Here is a 19,862-nt window from a genome sequence, read left to right as displayed (position 1 = left end):
AGGGTGCGGTAGGGGACAGGATAGATTGGTGGGACTATTGACGGGAGGCTGATTTGGATATCGGTGGCTGGGTGAAGACAACGGATGACGGGGCGATGCTGTTGAGGGCATGGGAATCTGCTGTCGGATTCTCGTCGTACGTACCAGCACGTACCATCGTAACTACCCGGTAGTCCTGACTGGGTCCCGCCATCCCCGGAAGTTCTTGCATTATGTAGGTACAGCCAGGTAGTGGCGCAGGCGCAACTCAGGCCGGTACCTGTTTGTATAGGTATACATCTCGGGCTGGCCAAACTAGAATCCTTAACCAAATTTTTAGATGTCTGTTTTCTTTTCTTGGGTTTGGTTCTTTTCGTAAAATGAGGCCATTTGAGACTTGCAATGACATTAGGGTAAGGGTAAATCTGGGCGGCCGGCGTGGTACACTCGGGGGCAGATTGATGTTCCACCACTCCCTACCCATCGGGCTCCCATGGCTCAGCACCATGGCTGCTGCCAGTGTTACCTGCCCTCAGCACTGCTCAGCACTGCCTGTCAGTGCCAGTGCCGCCAGTGCTGCCACTGGCAGCAGCCAGTGATGAGCCATGGGAGCCCGATAGGTAGGGAGTGGTGGAACATCAAACTGCCCCCGAGTGTACCCTGCCAGGGCTAAGCATGTTTCGAGGGACAGGCTACCCAGAAGACCCAGCCTCGCGTGAGCAGCTACCTGCAGCCAACGGGTTTTGGCGCTCGGTTCTCATAGTGTGAAAAAAAATGCCGAGTTTGCTTGCTAGGAGTTCCGCAAAAATAAAGCACGCCGCCGAGGCCATGCTCTCATTGGAGCTGCTGGATGAGAGTCATTAATTCAATCAATGTGAGTCAGATGTTAGCGACCGCAGAGCCCGAACAGAGCCGGATTTTACTGGGGCGTGGAGCCTGAGGGAGAAGAATTTGTGCGTCCCGAGGATAGATAAGAGTGGCTGCAGCCTGCAAGAATACCAAAACATCGTCTTTCATGTCATCTTCATAAAAAGAACTGAGGTAAAATAATTCTCAAATTATACAGGATTTTTTAAAAGGAAAATGGCATATTGCAACCATTTTCAGTGCAACTTTCAGTAAGAAAATGCTAAGGCCATTTGTAAACCGTAAAGGTGGAGGCAGACTTAGGCAGGCAGACCATATTTTAAATTGATCTTTTCACCTAACTACATCACTTAAATCATGCTCAGAAAACACAATGCAAAAAAAACATAGTTACCTAGCATACGGTGAAATAAAATCACATTTTTCATGACTACAGCATACCGATAAATGCGTTGTCGCTTTCATCTATCAAATTTGCAGTAAAATAAGCTGCGCCATTATCTGACGTACGCGCGCAGAAAATGCCTACCAAAGCAAAGCGGCAAAATTCAATTTTGATTTCAAAACAAACCGGTGACCTGCCGTGTTCGGAGTGTGCGATAATTCAGTTTATTTCGAAATTCTATACCTACCACGCGATTTGATGAGAGTCACTTGGTGAGTTAATTATTTGAGTCTTTTTTCAATCTGTCTTCGCCTGATGTGCTCTACCATCACTGCCTGTTGTGTGACAGACTGGAAAACATCCATACAATCCATGTCCATACACTACGCCGGACGCCCGTGAGACCCCAAGCGATTTTGCGCTGAAATTTTGCATGATTTGCACTGAAAATTGAAAACAAGGCCTACACTCACTCGGTGCACGATGCACCGGTGGCTGTAAATCAAAATCGCAGAGTTACAATGCATGGTCAAACAGTGATTGGCAAATATGGTGGATTGAAAGACCCGCCTACACTGTGGACTGGAGGACCTGCCAATAAATGTAAGCAGCACCGTGGTTTTAAAATGCCATTATTTTTATTATTTTGTTAATCGTTTTTCCAATTTTGGTTAACATTATTTTAAAATTAAATATATTTTTTATTGTTGGTAATTAAATTAAATCTTTAAAATTTTCTTTCAAAACACCGATCCATTTATAGAATGGCTAGCTGATTGTGACGCCCAGAACATGCAGAAAAGTCTTTTTCCTATCGTCACTTTTGAGTGGACTTGACGAATTTATTCAAATTGAGTTAATTCGTTGTGGAAAATCAGTAGGCAGAACTATGGTCATGGACTCATGAGTACCCAAATATAGGAACGTTCCCATTTTTGGGAACGGAGTTCCCAAATATGGGAACGGGCGTTCCCATTTATGGGAACGGGCGTTCCCATTTATGGGAACGGAAGGTAATTTTTCGGCCGTTCGCCCACTAAAACTCATTAGTGCATCACGTCTCAAAAAAGTGCACGCTAATTTAAGTATCTACTAAGTCTCTATAAAATTATCTTTAATCTGACCGTTGCACAAGGAAATTGACCGTCGAATGATATTTTCAAGGATTTTTTGAAATGACGGGATGGTGAAAACATGGGTTATACTACATTTAACTTGCAATTTTAAGGAAAATGAAGCGTTTTTTACATTTTGAGGTCAATTATAATAATTTTCGCCTGGTTATGAAGTTTCATACTAGCGACACCAGATGCTGACATATGCAAGCGAACACGCGGACAGTCCCGAGGAAATATTGGTGACATTTGGTGTCGGGGCGCACGACCGCATGGAACATCAGTGATTTTACCGAACTACTGTTGTAAACTCAGTTTCAGTGGTTTAAAATTATTCAGCTGTATTATATCATCCCAGATAGACATATTTTATCTGGATGCTAGCTGTTTAGAGTTGTTTTATAAGGAGCGTCATGAGCGTGGTTTTTGTCTTCCGTGTTTCTAAGCGTGATCGTTTTGGGGGAATTTCTCTTATATAGGTCGCTCTGTGTGGCTTATTTATAATTTTTATGCTGACTTCGATCATTCCTCGTGCCCATCCTACCAGGCCTTTTGCCACTTACACTCATCAAGAAAGGAAAAAACTAGATTTTCATTGGGACTAGGTGTTTTGAGGGTGTAACATATTCAGCGTTCCCATTTTTGGATACTTCCTTGTGCTCGTCAACTATCGGTGATAAACAGACAGGTGCTTGACATGTCTCCACCCTCGGCGCGGACGGTGGATATAGGTATGGAAGACCTTGTTGAACATTGCTGAGCGTGGTGAATTACGTAATCCTGCAGAGGGGGGCGTGCCCGCTGCGAGATCGACGGGAATAAAAGCGCAGAAGACCGGGCGAAACATGCGACGGTCTTGCCGGAAAGGTCATCTGATGATTGTTGCGTTAACAATAATTTGCGGCGTTGGACGTGATGCTTGTTAATGAAAAGAGCCCCTGAAAGGCGTCGATGAAATCGTTCCCAATTTTGGGTACGCCGTTCCCATAATAAGGAACGCTTGCAGCGCCAGTGTACGAGAGCGTTCCCAAATTTGGGCTCGCGGCCCGGATGATGGACTGCTTTAGAAATAGGGGAACGATTTGAAACTACGATGGGCCTTACAATATCAAACTCTTTCCCAACAATATTGAGACAAATATCAGGTGGTTCACGATCGTTTTATATTTTTTGGACGTCATTTAACGGTTCTTTTTCTTGTTTTAAATAATGCCTACATGGCGTTCCCATATTTGGGTTTATCGTTCCCAAACATGGGAACGAAAATGCGTTCCCGAAAATGGGTACGCTTGACCATAGTTCCGCCTACTGAAATGGAAGCCTTTTCTCTCCGATAAGTGGATGCGATACCACAAGTACTGGCACATTATACCATTTTTCACTCATAGTAGCGAGGGTTGCATTTATGCCCATATACAGTCAGCAAAAGTATTTATTGACCGATCAATTGCTGGATCTTCGCTTCGTAGTTTCCCCAACTGAGCTGGCGCCGTATGGTGGCGTTAGCAGAGCATGTTATGTATCAATGCCAGATACAAATAACTTAATATCTATCTTTTAATTTTTTGAGTGGCATTCTATGTTTTCATGTCCACCGCCTACCGTGTATATCAATAAATAACGTTATCGTACGTCGCCACTCGCCAGCTGGCCAGACAGCTGATTTTATCCAGTTGTTAGTAAGGCCCCAAAATATTTTGTTCTTTACAAATTTTTACTCAGGCACCTGAAATCTTCTAAATTGTCTAGCCTTTGTGATAAAACTGCTATTATTACACCTAAAATACACTGAAATAGCAGAGTAACAAAATTTATCAGCTTTCACATTTCGTAGGCCAAACTGATTTTACTGTTGCTTGTTGTAAAAGCTGGCTGGTTCTCTGGAACGATTTTATTCTCCGGAATGATCAAAAGCAACAATTCCAACATTGTGTGCACATCTACCGATCACATCTACCGTCTACCGATCAAGGCTATATCAACCAGACAGATCGTCCCGGGCCCTTGGACGCTCTCCCATGTTTGGGCGTCTGAATAAGCTTTTTCTTTCCACGGAAACCCAATACATCAATACTCAATAAGCTTAGCGCGCTAGCGTCGTGTCGTGAAACAAGGCGGGAAAGTTTCGGGGTCACAAAATCGCGGGAGCGGTGTGTTTGAGGCGGGCGGGAGTCAGCGACGGCCGGGCAGCGAGGGCCGCTTGTCTGCTCACTGCTGGCACGCCGCGGAGTGGAGACAGCCGATTCGGTGCACGTGCTGGACCTAGCGGCCTCAGGGGCCTGCCCCCATCTGCCGGTGCACCGAAACGGCGTCCTCTCGGTCCTCCGCGGGGTTAGGGAGCGGCGGCGTGCTCCCGAAGAGCGGCTTGAATAGTGACTCAGACCAGTTGTCGCGCCGTCGATGCGAGGCCGCACAATGAACCGCCCTGATCAGCGAGCGGGTGGTTGAGGGCAGGGTGGCCGCTTGGTTTGCCAGGTCGTCCGCGCTCTCATTCCCTCGATACCGCAGTGGGCAGGGAGAGGGACCCACTGCACTATTACCTACTTAACGACGCTCGGCGATGTTCAACAAGGTCTTCTATACCTATCTCCACGCTGAGGGTTGAGGCCTCACCTAGGTAGCCGCTCCGTTGTCACCTAGATGGCCGCTCCATTATTCTGAAACCAGTTTTTCGATTTTACCTAGATAGGTAGTTTGGTGCAAAAGGCCTCAGGTCAGGGAACCGGACAGGGCACAGGGCAGGGACGCAGTGGGTCAAATCAGCAGGGGCTACGTCCCAAGGCGAGGGGGCTGCGTCCCAAAATGGGACGCAGTAAGTGCCTTAAAATATGCACTGACACTCACAAACACTGAAATACAAGCAACTTTGTCACACTGAACATGAAAGTGGTGTCCGTGATCCCTGTTTATGCCCCTGAGGTCATCTCAGGTCATGAATGGTATCCATCAGTTTTCGCGAATAACTTTTGATAGAGGCACGCTAGAGCGATGAAAACGCCTTAGATGTGTTCAGCTCGACGATACGGATCGACTGATATGCAACATGACCATTAAGGATCAGGTCATGACCTTGACCTGAGGTCAAATTTTCAAGTTGACCTTTCACGGCCAATTATAGTTTATCCGATGCGTCTTGACGAGAGGAACACGATGCCGGTAACAGCAAGCTCTTGCAAGGCTTGGGTCAGAAGAAATTGCAGAAGAAAACTCCGAAAAAATCGGCTATTTTGGCAGTGTTTGCCCCCGCAGGCAAAACCGTTGACCCTAGGTCATATTTGAAAGGGACGCTATTTAATTGCGTCCCAGAAAAGCTATTTCTGGCACCTAAAAGCTGACTCGCCCCAAAATTGGTCCGCAGCACCTATTTGGTGGATACCAGCACCAATCATGGAAAATGACCTTAATTAGCTGTTTCTGGCACCTATTCATCGGTACGCCTTACTCTTTTTCCTGAATCTGGCACCTAAATGCTGAGCGTAGCACCAATCTAGTAGAAAAATGAACTACTGGCTGGTAGAATCATGTTGTTCTGGTATAATGACCCCTGGAGTCTAGCCTAAAGGTTGCCAGTGCAGCTACACTCTAAGACAGCCCCTAGTGATCTCAGCATTGTATATGACGTTTAAGTAAGCAAATAATATTAATTTGTTTGAAAAAACAATGTCATTTAAATATTAAAAGTATTTATTTGTAATGCTTAAAGGGAAACATTTTTGTGAGTAATTGTCTCGATTTTGACCATTAAAACGGGTATTGTATTTTTGACGTCATCAAATAGCTCCAAAAAAGAAATGTAATGTTTTCATTCCGTTCAAGGCCGCTGAAGAAACGCGGGATCTTGCGTGGGACATTGCAGGGACATTTACCGGGGTTACATGAGCAAGTAAATGCGTATCAGGAACGGATTTTCCTATTCGCTCACCATTGTAGTCCGTTTGTAATGCGTATTAACTCTGCTCATGTAACCCCGAGCATTGTCCGTTGTTTGCCGCGCAGAGTTGTGCCGTGGTTGTGCCTTTTTCATCCGTTTCTTACGTATGGCATATGTGTGCATGAAGCTTTGATTTTGTTTTTGGTTATTGTGTGGCCGGTCAGTCAAACGCCCCTGTAGAAACCGGATGCTGCCTTTGATCGAGATGGAGTCAGACGATGATTGCAGAAAGCTAATAATATTGAAAAGAGGGCCGGTTGCGTGGCATGTCTGTTCAGAGTTGACATTTTGCTTTACTCCAGTTTATGACCTGAGAGCCTGGCTGGAAGTGACGGATCCAAACTTTTCACGTTAAAATGGCTGAGGGTGCAATAATCTCTAGTCTCTACATAGCGGGCTGGTATAGGAGCGTCTTGCTACGCTGCACCATAGCTGGCTAGTGATTCTCTGTTGGCTAGAAATGGCATTAATCATTATCTCCACTGGCGAAAATGGCACTTGACATCACCGAATGCAACGTTCATGTTGTTAGGATACGTAAAATCAGGAAGATTACGCGAATTAGGTAGGCAAACGTGGAATAAAATAGGTGCTGGATGTTTTGGTTTTGGTGCTGAATCAGCAAACAGCAAATACGGAGTTCAACTAGACGATCTGGCAACTTTAGGCTGTGTGGAAGCAATTAGGTGCCAGATTCAGATATTAGGGTCGAATAAGCATTTTGGGGCTGATCAGCAATTAGGTGCCAGAAACAGCTTTTTAGGGACCAGAAACAAATATTCCCCATTTGAAAGCATTGCTCAGAAAGAGCGTTAATAGGGCTATCGAATGCGCTTTTCCGCGGCGCTGTAGCTCTATTGGTTCCCGAGTTATGCGTTGGCTTCTGGGAAATTGTCCACATTCGACCTGAAAATCGGCGAAATTTTGCCTTCCATGACCTCTGGTGACCTGACCTTTGACCTGACAAAAAGGAACGTAAGTATTTTCATTATTTTTAGCGCTCTTTCGAACGCCGCCTATCACTACGTGACCCAGGAGCCGAGTTAGAAGGGGGGGGGGGGGGGGTCAAGCATACCTCCCAGTAGGGCGTGGAAATCCAGAACCCCCAGCGGGGCGCGGGCTAAAGGATAACCGCGGTGATGACCATGCTCTTGACCCTTACCTGCCAATGGACACATTTCCTATTGTGGGAATCTACTTCTCCAGTGAGGTTACATTGCTTAGTAAAATAATCTATTCTTGACATTGCCTACTTTCACTTTGATATGTTAATATGATTTTTTTTATCATCACTTATTTTGTCACAGGTGCTGCACTGCTGGATGAAGATGGAAGGGAGCACAGTCACTCAGCCAGCATGTGGTATGTACCAACCAAACTGGCATGCAATCACTGAGCTTCAGAGGCGTGTTTATGTGTTGGCCGTATTTGCAACAGACATGTGCATGGATCCGAGTGCTGGATCTACGATCTCAGTGGATATCGCAGTAATCCACAGACTAGGATCCATGATCCCACCGGATCCGGCGTGAAAAATTTATCCTGGATCTATGATCTCATAGGATCTGACGATAAATCAAGAACGTGGATCTGTGATCTGAGTAGATCCCGCCACGCAAACATTTGGAACTAGGTTTACAAGTGTTTCTAAGCCAATTAGTGCCACAAAGCTATGGAGTATGACGTGCAATCACATAAAATTACTAAAACAGAATGTTTGTGAGCTGCAACAAGTGATTTTTTTCTGTGTTGACGAAAATAAGCAACGACTATGATCTCAATGGATCCCAAGCTAAAAATTAGACTCGGATCTATGATCCCTACGGATCTCTCGACAAATCAAAGAGCTGGATCTATGATCCCGTCGGATCCTAGATCAGGATCCGTGGGATCAGATCCCAGATCCATTTTCTCGGATCCATGCACATTGCACAATGCACATGTCATATTTGCAATATTGCAAATTCTGAGACAACTGGGCCTGGCCATTGCCAGCAGCAGCGGGGTGGTCGGCTTATTGCCAGTAACGGTGGTGTACAGTGTCCCAGGATTGGCTGAATATTTGTTCCGTCACATGCTATTATGCTCAATTCTTAGCCCGCGCAGAGGAGTGTTTGGACATCCCCCTGCGATTTTCCCCAGATAACTCAGACAGCTGCGCTCCCGCCACTGTTTTTGGTACACCTATGCATGCATCTTTTCCGCACATGTGAAAATTTCTGACCCAGATCGCTCAAGGTGAAGCCACCAGGTCACATCAAGTGACTGATATTGGTGATCTAAGGTCAGATCAATTTTGCGACCTCTCCATTATATAAGTCAATGGGAGAATTGAAAGGTTCCTCTTGTGAACGAACGTCATTCTAAAAACTCTCAAACACTGAATTACAATTTAACATGACACACTGAACCGGAAAATGGCACCCGTGACCCCTCCTTATGTCCCTGAGGTCATCTCGGGTCATGACTGGTAGGCATCTAACTGTTTTTCGCATATACGTAACTCTTGATAGTTGATAGTAACTTTTGATATAGGTACGTAACTCTTAATAACTCTAGTTTTTTGCATCCACGTAACTCTTGATAGAGGCATGCTAGAGCGATGAAAACGCCTTAGATGTGTTCAGTTCGACGATACGGATTGATTGATACCCGAGATGATCTTTTTCGGTCCGGTCATGACCTTGACCTGAGTTCAAATGGCCAAGCTGACCTTTCAAGGTCAAATAATAGTTTATTCGATGCGTCTTGACGAGAGAAACACGATACCGTTAAAAGAAACTCGTGCAAGGTTCAACCCGCGCCCCGCAGCCCCGTTTCCGTTGATATCTCCTAAACGACTGCAGATGTCGTCACCAAACTTTCAGGACCCCTCCGGGCATCAATTTTACGCAAAGTGACCAATTTTTTCCAGAGGCAATGATAGGAATGATGACGTCAGAATGACGTCAGAATGACGTCAGAATGACGTCATGTTCTGCCATTTTCTACCCAAAAAAAGTTTCGCGGGAAGAGCTGCCTGGCCCACAGCTGTGAAGATAGAGAAAAATGTTCATGACATAAAAGGTGTAGAATAAACCGGGCTATAAAATGCTATCTCGGATTTTTGAAATTTTTGGATTTTGAGCCAAAATAATCAAAAAAGTACCTATTGTTGGATGTATTTGCCGAAAAATCCAAAAAGTTGTTCGAATTTCGGGAAAAACTCTTAAGTCGTAAGATATATGTGATAGTCCCTACCATTTTCTATCCACATAGGTACCAAATTTGAGATTTATACCTCTATTTTTAGCCAAGTTATAGCGAGAACACTTCAAAATTGATGACGTCAAATTTTCCAGCTTAATTTTTTTAGCAATTCTAGACCACATGGCGTAAAACAAAGACCACCATTAGACTCCCCGTGGCGAGCTGCATTGAATCGGTACCCATTTCATGCAGAAATATCAACTTTGAAATTTGACCTAATTTGACCTGACTTCCACCTGACCTTCACCAGAACATAACCTAAACTGGCCTCAAATGTTGCCTGACCCACATAATCGCATTTGTCAAGTAAAATGGACCCTAAAACGTGTATCACACGACACTTCCGTATTGTGACCTGCAGTGACCTGACATCTGTGTCCTGTGACCTGACCTGTTATCATTGACCTCAAATAGCAAAATATGTGTTTTACGGACAATTCTTCCATCGATGATTTTCAATAGCATGCCTTTTACTCGATTTTACAACACATTTTCTGAAATGCCTGTAAATGGTGAAAATTCGACATTTGACCTGACCTGTGACGTCATCGGTTGGAATGAGGTAAATGAAAATTGGGTCACAAGGTAGTTCCGTGGTAGGGCTATCCAACGCCGTTTGAATTTTGAAAATCGGCCGGTAACTTTCCTAGATCTAAGAGGGGGGTGCCGAAACGCCCCCCCCCCCTAGCCATACGGGGCGCGAGTTAAGGCAGAAGCTATTGCAGAAAAAAAAACTTCCGCAAAAATGGTCTATTTTGGCCGTTTTAGCCCCCTCCAGGCAATACCGTTGACCGTAGGTCAGACCTGATATAAACATTCAGAAAGACCGTGAATAGGGCTATGGAATGCGCTTTTCCGGGGCGCTGCAGCTCTATTGGTTTCCGAGTTATGTGCCGGTTTGTTGAAAATTGGCGACATTGGACATGAAAATTGGCGAAATTTGGCCTTCAGTGACCTCTGGTGACCTAACTATAAAAAAGACAAAAAGTAATTTCGTCATGTTTTTTGACGCTCTTTCGGGCGCTGACTAACCCGTAGGTATTAGCGTGGCCCAGGAGTAGCAAAAAAAGTGAATGCCTCATTTTCCGTAAAAACAACATTCTATCAGGAAAGGAGCAGCTTTATTAATTGTGTCAGCTTATGAGACCTGACCAGTGACTACCGTAAGCATTAATCACATTCAGAAATGTAATGGAGTTTTATGCTCTACTAAAAAGTTGCAGATTCCAAAATGTGTAAAGGTCCGTTCCTGCCACGATGTCTCTTGATCGGCTCCGGTTGCTTAGCGCTGCCTAACTTGGAGCTCAAGTTTGCGTGATAAAAGTAAGCGATAAATTAAATGGCACTGTTCAGGATCTACCCAGCAGTCGGCGCGGACACATCTCAGCTTCACCACAGAGTCGCGACACCTCTGAGTGCGTGTATTGTACGGGCGCCTCCTATATCCGGTAACCGGCCGATGGTCGTGACAACAGCGGCGCGCGACGCCGCTCGGGAGACGGTATGAACATGCTATGGAGAAGAGTACAAGAGTATCATGGCTGCTGGGCGGTGGCCCGTCGCCGCGGGTCGGCGATACACACGACCTCGTCTCTCGGGTCCTGTATTGCTCACGGGATGATTAAGCCGCTGCAGCGGCAGGCGCGGTGTCACACGTGGACCACTAGCGCTCCCTGTCCGCCACTGCGTGACCTCCAGCGGCGGCGGCCTAGCGGGCGGCCTTGACCACGCTGCCGCCGGGGATGTTGTCCAGCACGAGCTGCTCCATGTCGAGCTCCTGCAGCTGGCTGCCGATCACCCACATCAGCGGCCGCTCGATGGCGTCGATCACGATGTTCTTGAAGAGGTTGGGGAAGCTGTTGACGCCCAGCTCGAAGGCGTAGTCGAGGCTGCCGGCGCCCTCGGAGCGCAGCGTCAGCGTGCCCAGGTCGATGTCCAGGTCCTCGATGCGCGGCTTCTGCGAGAGGTTGAGCGGCTGCGCCAGCCGGGCCCGCAGCTTCAGGCTGTCCACGCTGAACCGGATGAAGCCGTTACGCTCCAGGAATCCGAAGGCGCTCACCCGCCAGTGGTACCTGCAGCCAAGGGCGGCGTCAGCGATCCTATTTCACTCTTGTACAATATATTGTCATGTATGCACGCTGCCTCGTTACAGGCGGTCTCTCCGTCTCTCGTCGTTATAAGTCAGTTCTTACCCCTGCGGTCAGTTCTTAATTCTCCCCCATTCCCCCACACCAACCCGGTCGTAGCCCCCTGGTCGCACTGACCTGCCGGTGATGCGCTGCGTGCCCAGCGCCACGGTGGTTTTGGCCGTGTACTCCTGCATGCCGACGGAGATCTCGCCGGTCCGGTGAACGGTGCTCAGTCCCGTCAGAGAGCCCTCGGTCAGCGTGATCTGCGCGCCCACCGGGCGACACTCGTCAGTGACGCCCCACACTCGGAGCAGGGGTGGAGACGAAACCCCAGCCGCCCCGACTCGAACAGTCGACGGTCACTGACTCATCGGCCCGTGATATTAGATCGCGATGTTAGCTGGCTGAACCATTATGATGCTAATATCTCAACCTAAGCCGGCGACGAAAGTCCGACAACCAACTCGGTCACTGCCACTCGAGACATACCTGCACTCCCATGGAGTTTGACCTCTCGACAGAGGGCAGCTCGAGCGGGTCGTAGCCCTCGTCGCGGATCATCTTGCGCACCTGGAGGACGGCCACGTCGAGCACGGGGATGGAGTCGGAGAAGAGGATCTCCTCGTTCAGAGCTCTGGGAAGCAGAGGGCCCCGGGCCGGTCAGCGCATGGTCGTGGAGCACGGGCGTGCTCGCCAGTGACGGTGTTCTGATTGATGCTCACTGCTCAAGAATTGTTTTATGTAAACTTATTTGAAATTCCCTTGTATATTCCTCAGCAAGGAGTTACGTTCTTCAGAAATGTCAATAGGAGATATGTCCTTTTTAGGGCAACATGATTGGTGCGTTATATTTGTCCATTGTTGTCAATTGCTTATGAGTTATGCCTATGTGAACTTTAAAAAATTATGATTATTCGATAAATGATTCTGTCCGGCGTCCGCGGGGCACACCTAAGCTGCTCGTTGACGTTCTTGGCCAGCGCTTCGTTGACCTTGTCCAGAGTGAGCGGCTTGATGGCGTCGAAGAGGAAGGTGCCCATCATGTTGACGGCGCCCTGGATGATGTAGCCCAGGCCGCCCAGGTTGTGGAAGACCACGTCGATGTCGCCGAAGCCGACGTCCGTGGTGACATCGTTGAGCTGTGGAGAGGGGTTCAGTGTGAGAGACCGGGTACTGGATCCGAGCGTCACTGTACCCTACAGCGCCAACAGCGGCCCGCAGCGGCGTGGAGAGGCGAGTGAGGATTGCCTGGCTAAAGATGGTCATGTCGAGTTACCTGGACGGTGCCGTTGGTGCTGACTTCCAGGATGCCCTTGCCCTCGGCTTTGATGTCCTCCAGGGTGATGTTGAAGTCGCCGTTGTAGTTGGACCAGAAGTAGTACAGCTTGTACTTTCCCAGCGCGGTCAGCGACTTGAAGAAAATCTCGTATCGGAACTGAAACGACAGGCAACTTACTTTAGTACTAGTGCTTTTACGCATTTTCGGGCTCCCATCTGCACAGGCGATAATAGTTTTGCCAACGGGTGGGTAATGGAGGCAAGACAGCAGCAAACATTGTGCATTCCTGTTGACACGTGACGGGCCGCCGGTCGGCCGACTCTGGGGCACCCACCTCCTGCGCGGAGAGGTCGACCTTGACGTCGCGCAGTTCGAAGTACTTGAGTCCGGTGAGGATCATGTCCTGCAGGTTGACGTCTGCGCCGGCCACTGTCTGGTCGATCTTGGCTGGCACCGACAGTGGGTCGGGGACCAGAGAGCCTGCCGAACACACAGTGGGTCAGGAAAGAGCTACCCTGCCGGACCCAGTGGGTCGGGGACCAGCGAGCCTGCCGGACACCCAGTGGGTCAGGAAGGAGCTACCCTGCCGGACCCAGCGTGTCAGGAAGGAGCTACCCTGCCGGACACACAGCGGGGTCAGGAAGGAGCTACCCTGCCGGACTCGGCGGGTCGGGGACCAGCGAGCCTGCCGGACACACGTCGGTGTCATGAAGGAGCTGTCTTACCGGACACGGCGAGGTTAGGGTTCAGGAACCACACAGCGGGTCATCGGCGGGCCAGCCGCCCTGTCGGCCACCAGGTCCTTGACGTCTGGCTAGCAATTTACTGGGGTATCACCCTCTGACTTCTAATCAGCAGATCACCGGCCTGTGATCACCAGCGGACGGATACTCTCATTGCCCGCATGGGTTGGACCCGGTCTCCCGTGAACCCCGGGATCTGTGCTCACAGCCTCACCTGGCAGACCCCGCGGGTCGTCCTTCTTAAAGTGCCCGATGACCTCTCTGATGACATCCTCCACTTTGATTTCGGCCTCTCGCCGTATTCTGGACGCATCCTCTTCCTTTGTGGGAGTGACTGAAAGCGCCAGACCGGACAGTACGTCAGCTGTTATTGCTTTAGCTGCTGTCTTCTACTAATTTCATCATATTAAAAATTTACATCAAAATGTATTTGCATCAATTAATATTTCACCGCTTTGTTGAAAAACTAAAGCATCAAAGTAAGAAGCGGAGCAGCTGTTGGACCTCTGACCGCATACAGGCACAGACGTATGCCAGACAGCCCGGCCGGCGATGCGGCGGACTCACAGGAGAGCTCGAAGCTGTTGAGCTCCGTCATCTCGGCGAGCCACTCGGGCAGGAAGGGCATGCCGCTGCTGAGGGCGAGCAGGCAGCAGCCGAGCAGCGCCGGCGCCAGCAGGCGCGCCATGGTGCCGCCGTCGGTCACTCGCCGTCACACCTGCGGCAGACGGGAGCACCGGGAGGGTCAGCGAGGGCTGAGCGTCACCGCGGGCTGTATTCGACTGTGTCAGACGCTGAGGTCAGGTCAGATAATGACGGCCTCTGGTCAGCGCCAGCCGCCCTGCATCCTGTCACCGCGAGTCTTGGGTCGATTGTCTGGTACCCGACCCAGGGCCCTGGGTATGTGCCTACTGGTTGTCTTTGTGCGCCGTGTCCTGCTCTGTTCCAGTGCTCGTTGTTCGCTGGTCCAGCGGTCAGTGGTCAGCGTCCGCTGGTCCGGTGGTCAGTGGTCGGTGTCCGCTGGTCCACTAATCAGTGTCCGCTGGTCCGGTAGTTAGTGCTCTGTGCCCGCTGGTCCAGTGTTCTGTGCCCGCTGGTCCGTTAGTCCGTGTTCGCTGATCCAGTGGTCAGTGGTCGGTGTCCGCTGGTCTGGTGGTCAGTGGTCGGTGCCCGCTGTTCAGTGTTCCAGTGCTCGGTGTCTGCGTCTCTCCACGTGATGACCTCGCTCCAGTGTAAACAGAGCGGCCGCTGCGCCAGTCTCTGCTGGGGTCTGTGTTCCGCGCGCGCAGGGCGCCGCGCCGGCAGGTCAACGTTGGACCGATCAGGACGCGACACGGTCGGGGGAGGGACCCAGAGCACAACCGGGGAGCCATGCGCCGCACGGTGACGGGCAGATGTTTCCTTTTTTCTGCTGCGCTCTGATGCATGCCATCTAGAGCAGAGCCGTTTGCTACGCAGTTCCGTGAGAGTCGCCTGTAAATTGCGCCGTATTGTGGCGGCTGGTATCGGCTGCCGCGGGGCCAGGCGTACCCAGACAACCTTGTCCCCCCTCCCTGCCCTCTGACGTGACCCCCGATCGCCGGCCACTGAGATCGAAGCGCGGCCCTCTTGACCCCTCACTGGCCATTGGCGCCCGCGCTCGGCCGAGGGGGAGGAGCTCCCGACTCCGGCGACCCCTGACCCGTACCGGGGGGCCGGGCCGCGCCGCCCCCTCCGACCAGCGTCTTTGTGGGCCTCGGAGTCCGTCTGAGTGTTTGTTTGACTCCACGGCGCCACGTGGTGTCCCTGCGCCGTCAGCGCGGCGGACCTCAGCTATGACCTGCGAGAACTGCTTGTGGCGCGAAACTCCCAGAAACATCTGGTTCATACATTTAACAAAGGGTGTTCCGGATATTGCTGTAACAATAAATTGTTTGAGAATATACGGAGTCTTGTCCGTCTCTCCAAGATTATCATGCATTTTTTATTTTTCCTCTTTTATAACAGAAAAGACTTTTAAATTGAAGATGTTTTGCCATTTCTCGAGATGGACGGAAGCTGCTGAAGTGCCACATGGTGGATAGGTAGCGGAACACGCAGTTATCGTGCGCAAGGGACCTGGACTATGTGTGTACATAAAGCTGGCCGTCCAATGAGGTCGTTGACCCGCCTCGGTCTCTGGGTCCCATTTTAGATACGGAGCGGGCGGTACATGCTCGTACACTGGTCACCGGTCGCCTCTCGGCGTTTTAGGACAATCCTGGTGACCGGATGGTAACAGCGTGACGCGGCGCCCGAGACAGACGGTCGGCTCGATAGCGCCTCTCCACGGGCACCTGCTCGTGACGCTTCAGCTCAAATGTCAAGAAGACTGACAATGTTTCCGTTAGAAGGCACAGTTTGAGTCTCCTTGGCCCCTGCTAGTCCGTTCCTTAAGTTTTATACGCTTCCTTCGTTTATTAAGTCTTCAAAACATTTCAAAGCTTTCTGGCATTTCTTAATTGTTCGGTGGTGCGAATTTAGTTTATGTTTTCTCTTGATAATTATCCATGGACCACTATATCCATAGACTACTAGATATATAGTGGTCTATGTCTTATCATATATCATACTAGAACGCCGTAATTCCCACAGAGCATTAATTCCTAAAATCCTTCGTTTTTTTTTTATTCCTGTTACCAGACCGAACTCCGTCATTGACACGGAGGCCATGACGTCTGTCTGGCTGCGAATCTGCGTTTTGTTTACCGACACTGGAATGTCAGCTTCAAACAGCCGACTGTCAGCTGTGAGATGAAAAACATCTCACGCTGTCCAGACGGCGAGTGAAAACATCTGAGGCTGTCCAGTGTCCAGTGAGGAGCTGGACCATCGGAATGGCCCAGTCACAGTGAGCCTTCAACTGGACCAATAGAATTGCCCAATGCGCAGCAAGTGTATACCTATTGTGGCCAATGAAACGGCTCCCGCTCGGTGCACAGCCAGGGATCAGTTTGGTCTCTACTTTGAATTATCTGGGACCGCCTATGACCGCGACCCCCGACTCCGACCCGAGGGTCCCAGGGCCGACTCCGACCCCAGGGTCGGGTTCGGGGGTCTTGTACGTATACAAGTCCGAGACACTCTTACGCTCCGGTAGGGTCTTTGTGAAGGCAGGTCACCAGCCTTATCACGGTGGCGCGCAGCCTTTGTGATGCGCTGGTTCGCTGGGCTTTCAACGAGCAACTGGGCCGGTGCTCTCAGGGCGCTTAGATCAATCATTTTATTACTCCTACGTATGGTTCGAAAGGAGCACACTGGTGCTCACGCAATCTTGTTGTTTTAATTTTCCACTTCATTTTGTTGTACATATGAGATGTAAGAATGTAAGAAAATTCACAATTCTTCTTGGAATTCGTCAGACATTCCATGTCATGTCATTCTGTGTCATGTCATGTGTGTCGCCGTGTCATTTGTAACCGGTCAGTCATATGCGTCATAAACCGCCCATTGCCTTATGCCACACTTATAATGTCATCACGAATGCCGTCAGTCAGGCCAATAAGCGGAGGTGTCCGGCTGCAGGGGATAGACTGGCGCCGCTCTGCGCTCCCTATCCGTCGGTACTCACGTGTTCTCCCTCACGGCCCTCCTGGGAGCAGTCGGGTCGGCGGGCTCTCCGGCACGTTCGGCGTCTCTCCCTGCGTCACCTCCGTCCGGCCGGCGGTCGCTCTTTGTCTCGCGGCGCCCTCTGTCACCTGCCTGGGCTGCCTCTCTGTGACAGTAGACCTCTCGCTGGTGGTGCCCTGCCTTCGGTCCGCTCGGTGTGGTCCACCGGGTCGGTCGGTGGCCGGAATTCACTGCCCGCCCTGCGTCGTGCCCTGCGTCGTGCCCTGCGCCGTGCCCGCGGCTACACTGCTGCTGCGGTCGACCAGCGCCGCTGTCTGCCGGTCGCCGGGGCCAGCTCGCGCCCGCCGCCCGCCGCCCGCCGGGCCGGGCCGACCAAAGGTCCCCGTGACGTGTCTGTCGCCGCCTGTTTATCAGGGAGCGGGGGACGCGCTGACCCGGCCGCACGACGACCTCGCGCGCCGAGGACGACCTGCCGGTCTCCCTGAGCTCAGAAATCCACCCGATCTCGGCAAAAGAACTGCGAGGTAACAGTAACCAATCTAAAACCTGGCATTTTGTTCCGCATTGCTGTGCTGATGAAACGTTTGAACATTATCTTTAGCTGAAAAATTCATGCATTTTTATCATACCTTTCTTGAGGAATTCAAAACAGATTATTTCCGCACGCGGCACGTTGACATGCATTAGTCATATTATTGGCTAATCGCCTATCAAATATCGGGTTCAGATGACGTTTCTAGCGCTTTATCACTTGCGTTTCATTTCATCAGTAGATCTACGGGCTCGATCAAGCGGTTCAGATATTGATAGTCTGCGGCGACAACTTATCGAGGCCGCCTCGCTCGATCAAGAGGCAATGCTGTTTGGCTTTGTGGTGTTATCTCGCACCGGACTACCGCTCAGGGTTCAGGCTGCCGCGGCCGGGACAGAGTCCGTACTCCGTCCCGCGGACCATGCCGGTACGTCAGGGTCCGTCCCGCCGGTACGTCAGGGTCCGTCCCGCCGGTACCCCAGAATGTGGCCCGTCCTTACCCAAGGACGGACGGGACAGGCGATAGGGTCCGTCTGCAGTCTGTCCCCCCGGTACCTCAGGGTCCGTCCCCCGGTACACCAGGGTCCGTCCTGTGGACCATGCCGGTACCCCAGGGTCCGTCCCGCCGGCATCCCTTACCCAAGGACGGACGGGACAGGGTCCGTCTGTGGTCCGTTCCGCCGGGACCTCACGGTCCGACGGACGGGGCAGTCTGTCTGTTTCGGACCATGCCGGTACTTCGGGGTCCATCCCGCCGGTACATCAGGCTCCGTAACACCAGTAACTGGGTCCGTAACGCCAGTACCTGGGCCCTTTCTTGGCCCGCCCGCCGGGACCGCGTCACTGCCACTGCGGTACACGTCCCTGTTGTGTGGCAGGGCGTGTTCCGCTGCCACTGCCTCTGGCGCCAGCTGAGGAGATGTCCCTCGGTGTGCAGTAGCTGTCCGAGTAGGTGCGCGTTGGTGGCCAGCTGTGCCGGGGAGCCGTGGCTGCGGACGGCCAGTGCAGGGTCCACACTCCTCACACTGCCCTGTCTGGGTGAGATGGTGAGCTGACATCCAGTGCAGGGTCCGGCCGGTCTCTGAGGCCGCGCTGACCCGGTGCCCGGTCTGTGCCAGTTCGGGGCCTCCGGACGCCGGACGGTCGGGACACAGAGGACCGTGACGTTACGTTGACATCAGTGACATTGTTTACCCGGCGTGAGAGGTAACGCAGCGACGACTGGACCGCAGAGCTCTGCCACCCGTACTGCAAAAGCATTCATTCTGGCTGCAACAAAAACCCCTGGCTGTGGCTGCAGTAAAACATCACTTCATTATATGCTGCAAAATATCACTCCCGAGAGATTGATGAATGAGTTACACATCATGATTAGATTCCTGCCGGAGAGCAAAATGATATTCCCCTTCATGCGATTCATTCTTGCTAACACGGTCGAAAATGGCTTTTATAGTCTCGAATCACATTATCATGCTAAGCTCTACGGTCGAGCACCGCGAAATACATACAATGCCTACTTATACTACTTATAGATGTATGCAGTATGTGTCAGTGTATGCTAATATGTAATGTGTAGGACGTAGGTACCTATATCAGGGTGTGGTATTCAACCCACATATCAGTTGACTTCAAGCCTCGATCTATCGATCGTTAAAGCAACATGACGTTTAATGAGGCATCGTGTCTTACAAAAGTTCCATCTGCCTTATTTTGATAATGACCTGTGGTCGAAATCATCAATAATTAGTTCATCCTCATATCATGTGGTATTTCATTGTAAGGAGGCCATTCAAAAAGCGTTTTTCTCATGCAACTAGTCAGTGGCGGCGGAAGGTAATTTTGGATGGGGGTGCAAAGTTTTCTCGAGGGGCCCCTCTGGAAGTTTGAGCCCCCCTTCATTTTTTTAGTGATTATTATTGATTTATGGAAAACGAAGATTTTGGAAAACTATCCCCATACACACAAGTTCTGCAAAATGTTTGAAATTGCAGTGTACGAGGGGGTATCGAAAAGTTCTGATCATCACCACGAATGAGATGTGATAGAAATTGGATTTTTTTACATG

The 19,862-nt window shown here is 50.4% G+C and overlaps 2 protein-coding genes across 2 annotated transcripts in view; one reads left to right on the top strand and one right to left on the bottom strand.

The window, feature by feature from the left end:
• Nucleotides 1-1,423: 1,423 nt before the first annotated feature.
• The window catches only part of LOC122393275 (ras GTPase-activating-like protein IQGAP1), a 60,636-nt gene continuing 42,197 nt past the window's right edge, over nucleotides 1,424-19,862 (top strand). Inside the window, exons 1-2 of the mRNA XM_043389156.1 lie at nucleotides 1,424-1,503; nucleotides 7,585-7,639. Coding sequence (XP_043245091.1) covers nucleotides 7,606-7,639 — 34 coding nt within the window. The 5' untranslated portion in view covers nucleotides 1,424-1,503; nucleotides 7,585-7,605. The remainder of the gene's footprint in view (nucleotides 1,504-7,584; nucleotides 7,640-19,862) is intronic.
• On the bottom strand, nucleotides 10,933-17,866 carry LOC122393270. Its single transcript, XM_043389150.1, has 9 exons — nucleotides 17,267-17,866; nucleotides 14,245-14,395; nucleotides 13,892-14,011; nucleotides 13,269-13,414; nucleotides 12,932-13,090; nucleotides 12,607-12,794; nucleotides 12,145-12,289; nucleotides 11,791-11,918; nucleotides 10,933-11,598 (listed from the first exon to the last, which is right to left on the bottom strand). The coding sequence occupies exons 2-9, from the start codon at nucleotides 14,363-14,365 to the stop codon at nucleotides 11,235-11,237; spliced, it is 1,371 nt and encodes a 456-aa protein (XP_043245085.1). The 5' UTR covers nucleotides 14,366-14,395; nucleotides 17,267-17,866; the 3' UTR covers nucleotides 10,933-11,234.

The sequence above is a fragment of the Amphibalanus amphitrite genome, unplaced genomic scaffold, assembly GCF_019059575.1.
Source record: "Amphibalanus amphitrite isolate SeventyFive unplaced genomic scaffold, NRLGWU_Aamphi_draft 000527F_arrow, whole genome shotgun sequence".
Classification (NCBI taxonomy): domain Eukaryota; kingdom Metazoa; phylum Arthropoda; class Thecostraca; order Balanomorpha; family Balanidae; genus Amphibalanus; species Amphibalanus amphitrite.
Note: the sequence above shows the minus strand (reverse complement) of the source record. Positions and strands in the feature narration are given on the sequence as shown.